This window comes from Bombus pyrosoma, linkage group LG1 (assembly GCF_014825855.1).
Source record: "Bombus pyrosoma isolate SC7728 linkage group LG1, ASM1482585v1, whole genome shotgun sequence".
Classification (NCBI taxonomy): Eukaryota; Metazoa; Arthropoda; class Insecta; order Hymenoptera; family Apidae; genus Bombus; species Bombus pyrosoma.
Genome location: NC_057770.1, coordinates 7,393,129 through 7,410,879, shown reverse-complemented (window position 1 = coordinate 7,410,879; position 17,751 = coordinate 7,393,129). Strand labels below are relative to the sequence as shown.

Genomic DNA, 17,751 nt, shown 5'->3' with positions numbered 1-17,751 from the left:
CGAAGTTGTTCGTTTGGCGTAGTTCGTAATAATCCACAGATTATTGGTTTCAAATGGTACGTATGTTTGTATTAATCATTCACTTTTTAATGTAATTTTCGTAGCTTTTGATTATATGTTATCAGTGTACTCTAAATTATGAATTTACATAATATAATAAAAAATGTATACTTACGAGCCAGATTGTTTTCGCGCCATTCCTCGATATATATTTACACTTATTAATTATTGTTCAAATCACGAACGTAATTCATTATTTTTGATACGAAGTTCCAACTTTCGTGGTAACATACATAATAAAAAATACTTTATAAATAATAGCGATTGAACATACATTTATACATTTAATTATTTTCCTTTTATGTACATATATTGACTTAAAGTTTTTAATACCTAAGGTACTTAGGAAGTTATAAATAGATTTGATAATACTACGCTATGAGATTGAAAAGTAATTTAATGTATTAATTACGTATTTATGTACATAGGAGAGATTGAAACATATTTATCCGAATTCACTTTTATTTGGAATTCATATGTACATTCTCATTGGCTCACTGTCAGTCAGTAGAATAGGATAGATGGCGCCATATTGTCCAAACGACAATTTCGAGAAAAATCTTCCAAATAAGTGAATTGTATCTACTGCATAGACAAAGTCTCCATGTTTCGCTTGTTAGTATAACATAATAGAAAATATAATTCACATTCTCCTTTAGTCCAATAAATAATTAGATTTATTGGATTTCCTGTATTCTTATCTGAATTTTTAGTTATATTTTTAAGCATTTCCTACCCTTGATATAATTTTTACTTTTAACTTTGGAAATACATTTACGGTTTAATTAAAGTATGTGTAATATTATAATATAGATTTTTTTCATTTTTACGAGCTCATATTGGATATTCATCTTTTTGTTTACTATTTCCTTCTATTCATTTCTATTCAAACCTATTCTTTGTTGTCATAGTTCTTTATGCAAAATTATAATTATTATTATATAATAACATTGTATATAATAATATAATATATATAATATTATTATAATATAATTATAATTATTTTTATGTACTATATTTTAAAAATTCAATAATTTAGTTAAATTTTAATACTTTATTTATATTAATACCTAATATACAATTTCATTACAGGTCTTTAAAACCAATATGCATTGACTGTGAGTGACTGTGTACCTATTGAGTGAAGTGAAATTATCTCACAACTGGATAATGCAAGAGCACTTAGCAAACTGTACAATTTCAAATTACCTACGATCGGTGAGTCGCATGTTCATTTTTTTCTTTTTCTTTTTTTTCCTAATCTTTAATTCTAAGTAGCTACAGTGCATTAAAATAGATATGTATATGAATATTTATAGGACCATTTTGGTATATAAAAAGAATGCGTAAAAAGAGATGCGAATAAATTACCCTTATGTACTTTTATTAAAATAGAAAATTCCCATATAACTTTCGAATATTATGATTCTATTAGGATTAGAATATATTATATTTTTAATAATGTATATTATATAATATATATTTTATTAATATATATTAATTATTATATTATATGTTAATTATGATAATAAATATAAACATAAATTATAAATATTATATATATTAAATATATATTATATATTAGTAATGTATATAAACAATAAGTCAGGAAGAAAACGTTTTTAGTCAAAAGCAGGACAGACATATTAGGACACAAAAATGTTAAATATTATATTATAATAAGATAATAATAAGGATATTAATAACAGTAAATAAAATTAATAATATACACAGAACAAAATATACTATCTAGGTAGTTTTTACATGGTTCCTATGATATATCAGTCTATATTTACGTTTTTTAAAAATTTAATGGTATATGTATTTAATTTTGCTATAACAGAGAAATTAAATAACAAACTGCAAGTTTTTCGTTTTTGTCATATCTGTATTTGTACAATATCCGTTTATACATCTTTCTTATTAAGGGAGTAGGCCAACTGGGGTTACGGATGGGGTACACAAATCCACAAAGTTCCTCGAGAGGAGGAATGGGCGAAAAATTCGAAAGACTCGCGCGATGCGCTTTACTTGCGCCCATACATACTACAAAAAATCAGTCATTATGTTACGCACAATAATAAATCACCAGCGACGTAACAACCTTTCATCGAAACACGCTTTACTCAAGATTTGACGTGAATTCCGCAAAGTACCTTTCTTTTCGTGTCATCCTCGATTCATTATCGATCCTAATCAGGATTATTAAAGTTCCCTCTTCGTTTGTTCATTATGTCATTTTTTTTTCTTTATTTCTCGTACTTTTATTTCTAGAACAGTGATTTCCAACCGCGTACATATTATTGGTTATCGGGCAAGTATTTAAATTTTCAATACGTTTTTACATTTTCATTTTTAATAGTATTTTAATAGAATTATACAATTTATTTCTCTTACAATAAAATCATAATTTTTATAGGAATTATATATTGAAATACTTTTTCCATTACTGTATCTCAAGCCAGAGGAATCTATAATATTCAACGAGGAATCATTGTGTATTGCGATTTATTGTGCACCGATCTGTGATAAACTCTGGGACTATAATTTGTTCATTCTGCAACACTGATAAAATTACTGATATTTAACTTGTTAGTTTGAAGGAACCATTATAAACTTCTCTGTACCTCTCTATCTCGATAAACTCTGGAATCATAGTTTTATTTGCAACATTGATAAAATTACGTACGCTTAAACTGCAAGTAACGAAAGGAATCGCAAAAATTCCGTCGTTCTACTGTATCGTTTCTCTTCAGTAAAATTATAATGTTATTATACTTTCATCTGTAACATTCAATAGAATTATTGACTCAGCTATACACATACTTTTTTATGGATTACACTCGTGTGACCTCGTGAGGCGAAGCTTTCGTATGTTTTCTCGACCAACGAATAGGAATCAACGATCTAGTTGAAACACACTGTCCTGGAAGGTATTCGCGCGCATAATTTCTACAGAAATCAACAAAGAATAAACGCTGGTTAATAAAATTGATAAAATTTGAAACAAGGTTGCACAGAATGGATCATCGTGGGCACACGTTTCATCATCGTTTAGTATCGTTAGAACAGAAAAGTCGGTTTCCACAGTTGAAACTGTACAAAATTGAATTTTGTGCGAGCATTTTGCTAAATCAACGATAAAAATGAGATGGAGTTCTCGTACTTTCTCATTCTTTCATCTTTCGATCGTGTCTTCCCGTATCGTATCGCAACTTCGATACGATTTCGTCGCCCAGGTATGTACGTGCGATGATTAATTAAAGTTTGAGGAATCGATTAACCTTTTGAGAGTACTATCGTCAAAGAAGCGTCTTTCTGTCTGCGTACGAGCAAAATTTCGAATTTTGTCGAACCTGCAAACGATTTCTTTCAACGAGAAAAATAAACTAGCAGAAGGAAAATCCAGCTTCGTTGATGAAACTGCCTGAATAAAATATAATGTGTCGCGCAACATCGAAGACGCTTCTGTGCGGACTTCTATTACGGCTTTGCTTACTTACACAACGTACTATCGCCACAGAATAAATCGAACATAGTCGATCGTGTAATTGCTAAGATTTATCGTTACTCGATTAACCCGTAAGTCTACCGCACATCGTGATTCTAATCCACATGTGCGACAATCAACACTTAACACGTAAGGACATCACATGAAATTTTCTGTATAGAACGATACACCATCTAAGTTATGCTTAAAACTACCTCTTAAAGATGCCTCACCCAGCGTGTCTACTACGAGTTTCGTAATCCGCATTACTATCCGAATAGGACGCTTTCCGTAATACGAGTTTTATAGATAGATGAGCACGTAAGAAGGTTGGTGATAAGCGGGAATGAAGTACCATTGAAACTTCCTGTTCCGCGCAGAATTTCACGAAGTCTCGACCACATATCGCACGTGACAATTTTCCCTTCCGACGTTGCTCGCATTATACCGTAAGTATGTTAGAAAAGCGTTGCCTTATAGGAAAAAGTTAAAGAGATATAAAAGAGAAATGTAATATCGGAAATTACGCAGTAGACTGGCTGAGATATGTTTTACAAGTAGACACTCGAAGTTTAGGATGATTTTAATCCTTGCATAGTTTAAGATATATCCAACGGATAACTCAAAGACTGATCTTAACATTATTTAAACGTTAACTCTTATCATTTCAAAATAAACGCGAGTCAGTATATTATTTTAACTGTACCATCAGTGTTTAATTATTCACATGTAATTCATTCACATTGGAACGATAATGATCAATCCTTAAGAACATATGTCAACGATAGCACACGTTAGTAGAACTATGCAAGAATTGAACAAACTTTCGATCAATGTTGGAGTTTTATTATTTTAGCCGCGTATGTATGTACGTCATCTAGTGTATCAACAACTGACGTTTATAGGTCTTGGATGATTATTGTCATCCTTTGGCATTCATGTTTTTTTCTTTTTCGTTCCATAAACACCAGTTATCGATCTCACTCGACATTTAAAGCATTAGTCGAATTACATTTGTTTTGTGATATTATATACTTTACAAGCGACTGACCAATCGTCATTAGCCGCACAATCAATCATCCGTTGCTAACGACGTACAGCGTCGATCCGTGCACAAACGTGTACATGTAAATACGCTAGCACGTCAGCACGATCGATATCATCGATCCCGCGATAAAGTATCCGTTTACGAGGATCAAGCACTTGTCGAAAATATTTACTTCACGTTCGCTTGCCTGTTTCTTTTACGATTTAGGCCGTAATTGAGCAGTATCTGTACAACTTGTATGAAACTGTGCGGTCACTAAAGAAGGGTAACGAACCAGATCTTTTCATACGATTTCATTCAATTGCGTGATTACAGTCGAATTGATCGTTACACTTGGAAGGAATAAACGGAAGCGAAAATTACCAACTTTTCATAACGCTATATAGTGAATTCGAAACGTGTCTATCTAATAGTTTCTAACATTCGAATTATAGAAAAGAATCTGAGAATTCTATCTTCGGGATAATTTTATTTTATCTAAGGACGCACCTCTTTATTTTTTTACTCGCTAAAACTTTGATAGTGTAATAGCTTTGAACTAAGTGTCTAGAATCTTTCTTACGTTGGAGATCATATTTCTCTTTCGGCTATTTAGAAAGTTACGCGAGAAGAATTTTTTAAATAGAAATACACGTGCACAGTGACAGGGCTAGAGATACTCTAACGTTCAACGGAATCTACGTCATGTTCAGCTGTATACATGTATGTATGTAGAGTCTGACGGAAAGCAAATTAGAATTTATTAGTTTAATTGTCGTTATTCGTATCGATCACAGTGATATATCATGTGGAGTTTGATTTTAATCTGCGCGTAATGTGCATGCCCGACGTTTGATCCACGCAAGCATAGGCGCGAATCGATGAGATTGTCTTTGGACACTTAGACGTTAGAACAAGTACATACAACACCGATATGTACGGGAAGAGGTTGTTGCTTGGATGTAATCCCTAATTTTTACTGTATTTCGTTTCTCGGGACGTTCGATCACGGCTCGACAACGACATACCTCGACTCGAAAGCAGCTTACTCGCAATGCTTCCTAAATGCTCATTCCACTATATTCCTCTATGCAAACGCGATCGATTATCCCGTTGATGTACATCGTACGGTATCGCAGGTACATACATACAATTATATCGATGACATTATGTCTATACACCTCTACGATTATCTTACACGTGACTGTGCCTTGATAATTTATAATTACGTATGGGATATCTGCTAAAAGATTCGTAGCATACATAATTTGGATCAATGATCTCGATTGTCAATTTCGATACGGCATATGTATCCTCATGTAGCATTCTTATCCTCATATGTGTATGTATATATGTATATGTATGTATATATATGTATATATATAGATTTCTTTTATATTCAAATATCTATATTACGTGTATATTTATATATGTATGTATATATATATATAGTATTCTTTTATATAGGCGATTACAATAGTCACAAAGTTGGGCAGACTTGATTCATATTCGATATCGGAAGGCTGCTCTTATTTCGTAGAAAAAAGTGACGGCGGGAAAGAAGTGTACTCTCTTTTAGTATCGTCATTTTCTCATCGTTAAAAGCTTAAATAATTTCACGATGAAAATACATAGGCATATTTTAATGCATTTTGAAGAAACGAAACGAGGTCGTAGCGAATCGCGTGGTTGTACGACCTGTATCCATAAATCCTACGAGAGTTGAAAAGCTTTTGGAAGATTAGAAGGTATCATTCAGTTTCAATCGAAATCCATCTAGAGCTTCGTGAAATATCACCGACGACAAATGCAGTCTTGCTAGCAAAATAATTCAGCGACAGCGTTGATAGAAACCGCGATGCTAACGATCACAATGGTAATCGGTAATTAATAAATAGTTCGCATCGACGATTTAGTAGAAAATGGGTCTACGGCGTGCTTAGCCATTTAGAAAGGAAAAACCTTTCGTCTACAGTTTTAGATGATTGCATTCGTTCAACAGGATTGTCCGTGCGATTAACATCGGACGAGGATATCTTCGAGGAACGCTCGTCAACGTGGCGGCTATTACGCATCGATTATTCGACTCGAGAGCTCTCGTCGAAAGTATCCTCGTGCCTAATGTACCCTTAAAGAACGTTAGGATATGTTTATAGGCCGATCAGATTTTGCGTTTGTCAAACAATCTGCTCGTGTGTTGCTCTTCTACCTCTAAACATTCGTTTCTCTTCGTTCGTTTCGTGTTTGTATATGTATATGTGTGCATGTGTATGTGCGTGTCTGTATGTGTGAGTGTCTGTTTTTCTTTTTTTTTTTTTAAGACTTGTATTACACCAATGAATCGACTTCGTGCTACACGTTTTGAGATTATTCTATAGGCCATCAAGAATCGTTGCCTCCTTTTTGCCTTCGAAAGAACGAGACTAGAGTTTCCAAGACGACGTTAAGTCGCTAAAAGACGTTGCAGGTCGAGTCTTAGAATTGAATCGTTATTAACGATACGTATAGGTAGTAAAGATTTTTGCTTTAGATAAGGGTTTCGGAGGGACTCTGAAGTGATCGATAGAAATGAGGTACAAGTCAGGTTAGATCAGAGATAGCCTGCTGGTGTTCTCAAGACAGAACTTTATGTTAACGCGGAATAATCACTTTGCTTTTTCATCTCTTTCGGAACGATTGCCCGTTTATCGCTGGGAGAAGGTCATCATCCAAGATAATAGTAACTCGTAATATTGGGGCCTTAACAGATTTTAACCTTTATCGTGTTCGAAATTGTTTGAATGGTCCATACTCTTGTCGTTTATTGGTCTATGAAAATTTATTTGAATCGTGATAATCTAACGTTGAGTCAGCATGCATTTCCAGATTGCTCCTGTTACATAAACTCAAATTGTAGAGGACGTTTCAGCTGCGCGTATAGATATACCACTGAATAAAAAAACACGTGTAACTAAATTACTAATCGAAATGAAACGAATGCCGTAATTCGATCGGCCATCGTAGTTCAATGTGCCTTTTATAAAATTCATTACGATAAAGGTTATATCCGTTCGTAATTAGGATTTGGTCAGCGAAATCATTGATTTCTATGTACCATTAATACACGTTTAGGTTTGATAGAATTATGTCGTAAAAGTATCGTATCGCGCACGCGACATTGTAGTACTTTTATCACGCACGTATCTCTTCACAAATATGTATCGAATGATTTATATTTGACGATATAATAGCGTAATTTCTGTTTCTAACTCGGGCGGGGTAAGCGCAATACTTTCGGACCAATCATTGTCCGTACTTTGTGTCTTGTTTCGATTCTTTCGCTTTTTCTATTATTCTATTCCTTCCAACGTCGCCATAGTTTATTCAAAGATCTGGCAGATCCTCGATGAAACGCTGTATCCTGTTTTAGAATATTCTCCTCGACATTATACCTAGCAATTATCCTAGCGAAAGAACGAAACGTACGTTTAAAGATAAACGTCTCGAGGGTCATTACAAATACTATCGATCAATACCAGAATCAGATGGAAATTTGCGACAAATCTAACATGCGATTGATATTTATCGTTTCGATATATCCGAAAAAATTTCATGGAATATTTAATACATCTCCTATGACAGCAACACGGACAAAGTCGTAAAATCGAAATTACATAAGATTCTTGTAGTGGCCCTCGCGATCGTATTCTTTTTCCTTTGTTCTTTGTTCCGGAAACATCGTATATGAAATTCGCGAGTGTTAAAGGAATCTCTGTTGTCAGTCTACGAGCTACAAAAATTGCATGACTTCTAAACACCGAGTTTGTATTTTTTTTCTTTTTTTCTTTTTGTTCAATTGCCATTCATGTTGCCCGTAAAGTTGTTCTGGTAACCACTTACCGATTGCTCTTTGTATTCGGCTCGACCAGCGAGCCTTAAAACGATTGTCTACCGTTAAATAATTGAAACGTCGAAGAAGTAGTCTCGATCTTTAATTTGTAATACTTTGTGTCGCTTCATTGATTTTTTCGTTATACCCGTTTTATTACGATCAAGCAAATTCTAACTCGTATGAATAAAACGCATTGTAGAATTTATTTTCATCGATAATTACGAAATCGTTGATTCAAACGAATACCGTTTTACTGGTTTAATCGGACGTATGTGATATTCGTATCGAGGCGCTTCTTCCACGAACAAAAAATACTTAACGATACATTCGCCGGTGAATATGTATATTTATTTCACCGAATGCAAATCGGTTCGTACGTTAGCCACGAGACTCGATCGAATCCCAAAGCTGGATCAACCAGAGCACGCGTTTCCGTGACAGATGTCGATCGTCTCTCGTATGTCTCTGTCGTTCCTTAATTTATGGGAAAAATGGACCCTCGTCGTCTCTTTAAGACGTGGCATCTTCTCTTCACCCTTCCTCATGTTCCACGCTTTAATAATTCATGAAAAAAATAGAATCTTTCTTATGTTTTTTTCTCCTTGTAGTTTCATCTTCGTTTCGTAAGTTGCTCTCTGTGGAATAAATTTACACAGGTACACCCTTATTGCTAGAACCTTCGTGGATGTTCGCGAACAAATTTCACAGAATGTGAAAAATTACTGCCGTGAAAACTCGATACTCCAGGATATCGATTTGCTCTTCAATGTTTTGCCCTGCCTTGCTTGCATCGAGTCGTTGTAAAAACGACACGCAGCGAATTCTTTATAATCGACTATCCACGAAAGGTGATTAAAAGGAAATAGTTAGAAACCGTGATTCTATTGTTAGCTCCGGTATTAATCATCTCGATGATAAATCATCGATCGAAGCGATCAAAGTTTGATTGTCTTTTAGCTTGTTATCACGATTGCGTGACAACACAAATGGAAATATAGAATTTACGCTAGTTGGCTAGTTTATGGTACAACGGAATTCCAATTTTCGAATTGCAAATTAATAATGGAGATACAGCTGCAATGGCGGCACGATCGTTAAATTGTGATTATCTACGATATTATCAATTATGTTACTAGAATGATTTAAATATTGCATCAACTTTTGTAAAAAAAAAAAAAGAAACGATCCTTATATCTGTAATTCAAATATACTTTCTAAGTATTGAAAATAAAACATCACCTTTGATATATAACGATTGAATCTCGTAAAATGCTGCTTTGGTCTTGGAATGGACTTGGATATATTACAAATTGAAATTGATCCCATCGCTAATTGTTCGACTTAGGCTATCGTTATTGCTCATTGTCTCGTCCATGGAACTTTCATTAGCGAGCGTAACTCCATTGCTACTTGCCTGCGTGTTCACTTAGTCTCTTTGTTCCTTGCCTGATAAACTGTAATCTAGTTTAACCATTAACAACTTGTTCATGATCGGGCCGTGACACGCTCGACAAGCTCGAAATTCCGAAGTACCAATTCATCGAAACAATCTGTACGTAGATTAGAAAAAAGATGCATTAGAAAATCCGGTTAGGAAGTAATTAAAAACTAGTAACTAAAGATGAGATGAACGAGGAAAATAGAACGAAGAAAGACCGTTGAAAGAAACAACGTTTGGTTCCATCAGGAGATAATTTTCACGACGGACTCGTTCTCGTCCTTGAGCAGAAGGCTCAGTCTGAGGTCGAGTTCTCCGGCCTCGAGGGCCCATTTTTCCCTCAGCCATCATGGAGAGTCCGCGGTATGGGTACCAAGAGTGTGAATCGGGAACAAGGGATACCAATCGACGGTCAGCCGTGTCAATGGAAGAAGATCGAGGCTCACTTCAGCCCCACCTAAGCCTTGATTACTTTCGAACGCCTGCTTCTTCTCCCATAGCATAACCAACAGATTCCTTCCGAGGGCGTCGCAGCTGCTGTATTTGATAGTTTGACGATATTGCGGGTTCCTCGAGTGCCGTATTACGCGTGTTTTACGTTTTTGCAGCCACCTATCTCCATCTCGCAGATATGTTTTCACGTAGGTGTCTGTATCGTTATAAAAAATTGTAATTAATTATCGAAGCATCATTTTATGCACAGCGTAATATCGGGGCATTTATTTTCTCAGATTAAAGTTTTCGCGATAGACTCAAGGCTTCTACGTGTGTAGTCGTGTCTTCGAGGAAAATGCGTTAGTCGATATATCAGTATGTCGATCGACCCTTGATAAAGCAGCCTGTCATCTTGGCGAGACATCGAAACGCATCTTTCTCGAGAACATGGGCTCATACCCAAAAGCTTGGATCCTAGATTCATTTTCTGTTGGCAAGAATTCTAATTCTTGTACGTTAATTTACAGTAAACAAAATGCGCGTTAATAAAAAGCATTCACAATGGAATGAAAAATCGTACACGTTAGTTGAAAATATTTAGCGAGAAACGCAAGAAATTACCTGGCTCTTCTTTTTCGCCGGGGCAAATGTCTCTAGCGCATATAACCTCGAGTTCAAGCGTTCCCTTGCTTAGGCAGAAACCCAGTTTTACCTCGCCATTTTGACCTCCTAAAATCCATGAAAAATTCACACAATTGATCCGAAGTTTCTCACAAGGGAACCTTCTTCGATAAATTCATTGTTTCTCCTTTCCGTGACAAGTTTTGTATTGAAACACTGATGCGATTAATACACGAAGAAAAGAGGGATGAAAGATTATTTCGAAAATCAAGCTGAAATTCTTGACATTTGTATTTAGTAAATCGTCAAATTATTTACCAGCTATCATCTTGAATCCCTTTGGTGGCACTTGTCCGCGACCCAGCTTTGCGTCAACGCCATTTTCGTTTCTCATCGGCTGACTAAATGTAAAAGAGAACAGAAAAGCAAAGAGAGATTAATATTCCATGAAATCGAACAAAAGCTACACGAGTGTACGTTGGGGTAGGTCTAAAAAATATGAGAATAAAGTACTAGAGTACTAGCAAGCTAAAAGCTAGGGAACTAACAGACTAACAGTAAAAAGTGAAGTCCACTTTACAATTTCATCGTTTTTATCGTTTGTGCTACATGTTAGAGAAAGAGGGGGGGGGGTAGAGTGTGCATCTGTAAAGTAAATAGCAGTAGATTATTTAACTATGTTGCATGGTATAATAAAGTATTTATATTGCATTTTTCGTGTCATTTATGACGATCGCCAATTTTGAAAATCATGTTATTAAATTCACGTTGCTGGTTTAACCACTACTTTATCTCTATTTTTTCATGCTCGAAGAACTTTTTATGGAAATACCACAATTATGTAGCTTTAAAATTGTCGAAGTAAATGACGATATTCTCCCTTTTCTTTTAATAACACAAAAATAAGCTGAATAACTCATTGAGCAGTTAATTAAAATACATTCTGCAGTGAAAAGTATTATAAAAGTTTATAAATATTTTAAAGTATATAAGTATTACAAGTCTATAAGTATTTCAAAGAATAGCATAGTTTAAAACTGACATACTGTATTAATTTACTTGAGAAATTACAATTTTCAATCTGTTATCATACAAATAATAATACAAAAATGAACATAATTGGCACAACGTATAATTATCATAATACCGCGTTACTGACATTAATTATGATTTATAATGTAGCGAGAACTTTTACCCTGTTAGAAGAATTTATAACTCTGTAATAATAATTTAATTTGAAACCTTTAGAGAATTAAACAAAGGTTACCCCAGTTGATATTATAGCACGGAGATAATAATTTCAGTTCGTTCGATATTTGTGAAATGAGAGAAAACAAAACCGTGGTAGCAATATTTAATATTTGCATTCAAATTGTTCGAAAATTATAATCAAATTATTATAAGAAAATACTGGATAAATTTTGTTTCAACCTGGCTGAGATTTTATTATTTATAGAAAGAAACAGATTTATTAGATACTTATTTCCAGGAAGTATTTAAAAGTATAACAAATATATTTAGAAAGTGATACAGAAAAATTTACTGCCACTAGATCTCGAGTAATTTTTTATACAAATTCCAACTATCTTTCGTTCCACTAAGGAAACAGATACAGTTAAACGGAGGTCATAGTTTTTAGTTATATATTTCTTATAGTCAGCGCTACCTACCTCCACTTTTCTTCCTCTTCTGATTCACTGTTGCGATCGTAAAACCTCTCCGGAATATTCATGACGCTGTCTTTGCGCTCACCCCGCCCTGCGAGTTAGAGAAAAATATTTCCTTTCTGTGACCTGTGTATTTCGCGATTGCCCGCCCAGCAACCTGCATGTCGTGTGATTTACTTTTCCAGGTGTAACACGTTGATCTTCTTTCTTTTTTCTTTTTTGTTCCCTTGCTATTTTTCAAAGGAGAGAAAGAGTTATTTCTATCGTTTGCCTCTCTTTTCTCATGGCCGTGCGCGATGCCACGCAGATTGCCGGACAGTCGTTGCTCGAAATCCATTTTATGCATACTGGATCTGGCTGTCTACTCGGGGGGTTCATACTTTTCCAACAAAGCCTTACGTTTCACAATCAACGAAGCACCCAAATTATATCAAGTATCCTCGAAATGGTAAAGCATATTTCTAACTGTGCGCGCTTATATCTTGTTTGTGACATGTAGAGTAAAGAATGGGATTGAAATGTCGAGTAATTACAGAGTGCTTATCAAGTATTTATAGAGTTGGTTCAACTTTTAAACGAATACGCAACTCTTACAGGAGATGCTACTTTTCGAGATAATAAAATGTTGTCGAACGAAAGTCGAAGCTTTCATTAACTACACAGAGCAACTGGGGATAAATAGCTATTAATATTTCCATAGGACTTTCTAATTTTCTACGTATAAAAATAGTACGGTTCAAAGTTATCTGTAATCCTTAAAAAGTAACGTTATTACCTCATACACATGAATGAGAGGAAAATTTGGAAAAAATTCGAAGATTATAAGTTGTGCCACTATAGTTGTAAATGAGTGGTGTGCAGGGTAGATGATGTAAGGATTCTAAATTTGCCCACATCAGCATCTACGTACATCCATAGATAATAATCGATAAGAATAATGCATCTAATGGTATTACGTTTTATCGGTGAAAAATAAGGTAGATCTGTTTTAAATTACTAGTGTACTATTAAAAGAAGGTATAAGAAGAAAGCATCAAGAGATAAATTCAAGATTAGGACGACAAACCACAATGAAGCCTACTTACGGTTTTCTTAGCTACGTGTTGCAAAACTCTAGCTAAGAATGGAACAGGTACGTCAATTGTAGCTATTTCTTGAACATCTACGGAATTATCGTTATTACAAAGTTGGCATTGCTATCACGAATTACTAACTACTGTGTCTATCGGGTCTACTAATTCTACGCGGGGATATATTAAGGTACAATACTTTAGGACGATGATAGAAGACACGTAAGACACTTATGCAGTCAGTCTTGCGATCCAGTAACATTAATCATATAATATCGCCTTCTATGCAATAAAAATCGAAGAATTTGTTCGCGAAGTATTAATTTTTTCACGTTGAACTTGTATCTTTCAATTATGTTCATGATTAAATAAACTTTGAGAACTAAATTAAAGCAGTTAGTTTTCCGATCCAGCAACATTAATCATATTGAATGAATTAATAAATTTGTTCGCGAAATATCAGCTGTTTCAGATTAAAGTTACTGTATCTTCTAATACTTTTCGTCGTTAAATGAACTTCGAGAACTAATAGTTTCCATTATTTTATGTAAATATTATATCGTTTATTATTCTCTCTGTTGTGTGCAAGGTATATAGCAGATTGTTATTAGTTTCCGAAGGAATGCTAAATAACGCGCTCGAAATTTTTTATTAAATTTTATTGTTTTTCGTTCCTATTTAAATGTTAGACAAGTATCGATGTTTAATTGTTAGCGTTCAGTAACAGTAGCGTTTCGCTAGATATCTGACAAACATGTCAGAAATCTGTCATCAAGCATGTTTGGTACAAATACCGATAGTCTGGTTGGAATCTATTGGAAGATTATGGTAGGATTGAAATTATTGGGTCAATTTGTGGCATGTTTGATGATCAAAGTAGTAAGCTACAGACGTATCTCTTTGCATTATCATCTAATTCAAAGAATTTCATTTATAATGGGAATTTCCTCTACTTCATTAGCGAAGAAATTAAACTATATGAAATGGTTGGAAAAAATTTTACACTTTTATATAGAGTTTTATATAAAAATTGAAATTTTTATAAAATTATATATTATCGTTATGACATCGTTTCTTTCGCGGCACATAAATAATATCGACATTTATTTCGCACGAACTCTTATATCGTATCATTTTCCTTATTATATGGAATCAAGTAGTATAGGTCGATCATTAGCGGAACACAAACAAGTAGCTGTCATCACCTAGCGTTCTACTATCATTTAAACGTATTACTTTCCGCTTTATTCTCTTCTACATATTTTTCACTTCCAACGAGAACAGATTTTCTTCATAAAATTCTTATGAATATTCACGAACATATTTTCGCAACAAACAAATTTCCGCTCTCAAAGTGCATTCAAAAACATATCGAAGATCAGTTTTCCTTACCATGGTTGTAGACATAGCAACGAGTGGTTAGCGATCAACTTAACTATCGCTAATACTACAATACTAAGCGAGCATTTAAGATCTAAATATAAGCACTACTGCGAGCAGGCAGAGGATCGGCGTAATAAAAGAAAAAAAAATGAACAGGGGTAAAATTACATACTACGCAATTTACGAGTTTCCTACAAATATACCTTGACAAAAAATTTATTGAATGCAGGGTGCCTTTAGATATTGGAGCACACTTACATTTAAGGCAACGTTTCGAGCAAAACACAATAATCCGTGGGAACATTTGAAGCAGTCCCATTCTCATTTCTTTCTCAACGTTTTCGTTATAATAGGACCTTCCCCGTTGAGAGGCAATATTCAAACAACGTGGTAAAAGTAACAATGGAAAAAGATAAAATACGTTGCCTCCTTAAACTTTCCTTCCGAGAATAAGTTATAAAAAGAACATCGATTACGATCTTTCACGGTCTTAAAAAAAAAAAAGAACAAAAACAGAAAGAAAAGACACGTCTATTATTACAGTTAAAGAAAAGTAGGAAGAGATAAACGTAGAACGAAATAGGAGAAGAAAGGGGATCAGGGACGTTAAAATATAACAGAGAATGGGAAATAACGTTTGCATTTAGCCGGAATAGGCAAACAGATAAAGAAACGGATAGGCAAGGCAAACGTGTCGGCAAATAGGCAGAGAGTGGAACGAAGAAGGGAAGGAATAGAAAGATGGATAGAGCGAGACTAGTGGAAAATAGAATGGAATAGAATAGATAGAGAGAGAGAGAGAGAAAGCGAGAAAATGTATCTTACCGGAAGCCCGTGACGGTGGTCCACAGTGTCCTGTGGTTATTTATCGAGGTGGTATGGAGTGCGGCAGTGGGAAGGAGGCCGAGTTACCGGTCCTCGGAGATACAGGCTCGCACTGCCACACAGTAACCGTTGGGACTACGCACGCTGTTGTCGTTGATCGATGATGTTGTGGTTGGTCGGTCGATCGAGCCCACGATTCGTCGTCGATCGGGGTGTCGGGATGGTGACGATGGCCGATGGCGTTTCGACCGAGCGAACCGAGCATTTTGATCGACCGTGTACGCATGTCAGAGATTGCCGGACGGTGCCGACCGAGAAAGGAGATCAAGAAAATGAACAAAGAGAGAAAATTGACAGAGCACACGCGCGGCGTTCTTCGTCAGCGGATCATGAGAGAAGACGAACACTCAGTATATAGTGGAGAACACGATCAGCGCATAGCTTTTGGCACTTGGCGTTTGATGGTTTCAACGTAAACGAGGAACCAGGCCTGATGAGGTGTGGTATACAGGTTTCAGATTGTTACTTTTTGTTTGTCTGTTTGTTTGTTTGTTTTTGAACATGTCGAGAAAACTCACAAAGAATGGCGTGCAAAGGCACACATATGAAGGAACATCGGGAGCTAGAGCGGGAGAGAAGAAACCAAGGCGTGATCGATCGCGTTCTTCGATCGATCCTTCTCCTCTCCTCCATCCGCTTTCGACCTCCTCCGTTCGTGAATTCCTTTTCAACTTTGCTCAAGTTAGCCTTTTTTTGCCAATCACTTTGTTTCTCGGCCTTGTCGGATGATATTAGGTCGTTGGTGTCTCAGGCTGGCACAGGCGGAACGAGTACTCAGCGACAGGCAACAGCGGCGCAACAGCGATCGCACAGAGATGAGCATAGAGCACAGATCATTGCGACGAATGAACTTTTGGAAATGCCAGCTTCTCCAATGAATAGATAGACAGACAGACAGAGGTAGGATGACGCGATTTAGCACTGTCCGAACGCGAAACATCCGGCTCGTTCTAGCCGATCGCACTTTCCATATTGTTAGCGAGTGACTCGCTTGTTCCGAACGATTAATCCCTTTCGAACGTCGGTTAACTTTGAATTATCGCAAAACACGACAGAATTATCTTTGGCTCGAGTGAATCGACGTCCAAGTTTTCATTCTTCCAAATTACGTGGGTATGTATATATATATATGTATGTACATGCAAGAAAGTTTTCTCATTTTTCGGATCATGTTATGGTACGTGTAGCTGATTACCACGATATCGATGCCGCGTTAACAACAAAACGATCAAATAATAAATATCTGTTTAATTTGTAACCAAGTTTACGCCAAACGCAATTAAGATTTCTGTCGTGTGCGTCGAACAAAATAAAGATGAACTGCGTTTAAAACAAATCATAAGAAACTTCTGACACCAATTTCCGCTGATATTGTTCGATGATCTATAGTCAATGGAAGCACTGAATCGTCATGGGTATGTGCTTCAAATTAAGAGAACCGGGGAAAATAAATAGCGAAACGTTCTATACAGGCTAAATCATTAGACTGGTCCTTTAAGATAGTTACCGTTACGATAGACGTTAATGCTTCAGAAATCTTTATAACTTTTTGTTCTATCGATGCGTCAAAGAACGCAAGGCTCCCTTCCAGGCCGATCCGTTTCCGGCTCGATTAATTTTATCTTACTACCATACGAACGAGAAGACACGGGGGCTAACTTGGACGGAAAAATTGTTAGGATACTTGTTCGCTCGGTCAAATCGCGCGATATCGATGGGACGTGATTACACGAAGGCACACGGAAAGGAGAAAGTAGAGAAACAAATAGACGTGTGAAGTAAAATGTGTGAGAGGGAGGAAGAA

General features: G+C 35.6%; 1 protein-coding gene and 1 long non-coding RNA gene across 8 annotated transcripts in view; one reads left to right on the top strand and one right to left on the bottom strand.

Moving 5' to 3' along the window:
- Positions 1-17,751, top strand: part of LOC122570674 — a 153,068-nt gene continuing 135,317 nt past the window's right edge. Inside the window, exons 1-2 of the long non-coding RNA XR_006317880.1 lie at positions 1-56; positions 1,153-1,278. This is a non-coding gene — a long non-coding RNA (uncharacterized LOC122570674). The remainder of the gene's footprint in view (positions 57-1,152; positions 1,279-17,751) is intronic.
- The window catches only part of LOC122570603 (regulating synaptic membrane exocytosis protein 1), a 149,867-nt gene continuing 134,076 nt past the window's right edge, over positions 1,961-17,751 (bottom strand). For 4 of the 7 annotated variants that reach the window (XM_043733149.1, XM_043733129.1, XM_043733157.1 and 1 more), the window contains 4 exons: positions 12,613-12,700; positions 11,261-11,343; positions 10,943-11,050; positions 1,961-10,535 (listed from right to left, as the gene is read on the bottom strand). In XM_043733149.1, coding sequence (XP_043589084.1) covers positions 10,234-10,535; positions 10,943-11,050; positions 11,261-11,343; positions 12,613-12,700 — 581 coding nt within the window. In that variant the 3' untranslated portion in view covers positions 1,961-10,233. The other 3 variants (XR_006317862.1, XM_043733167.1, XM_043733175.1) reach the window with 3 other exon arrangements.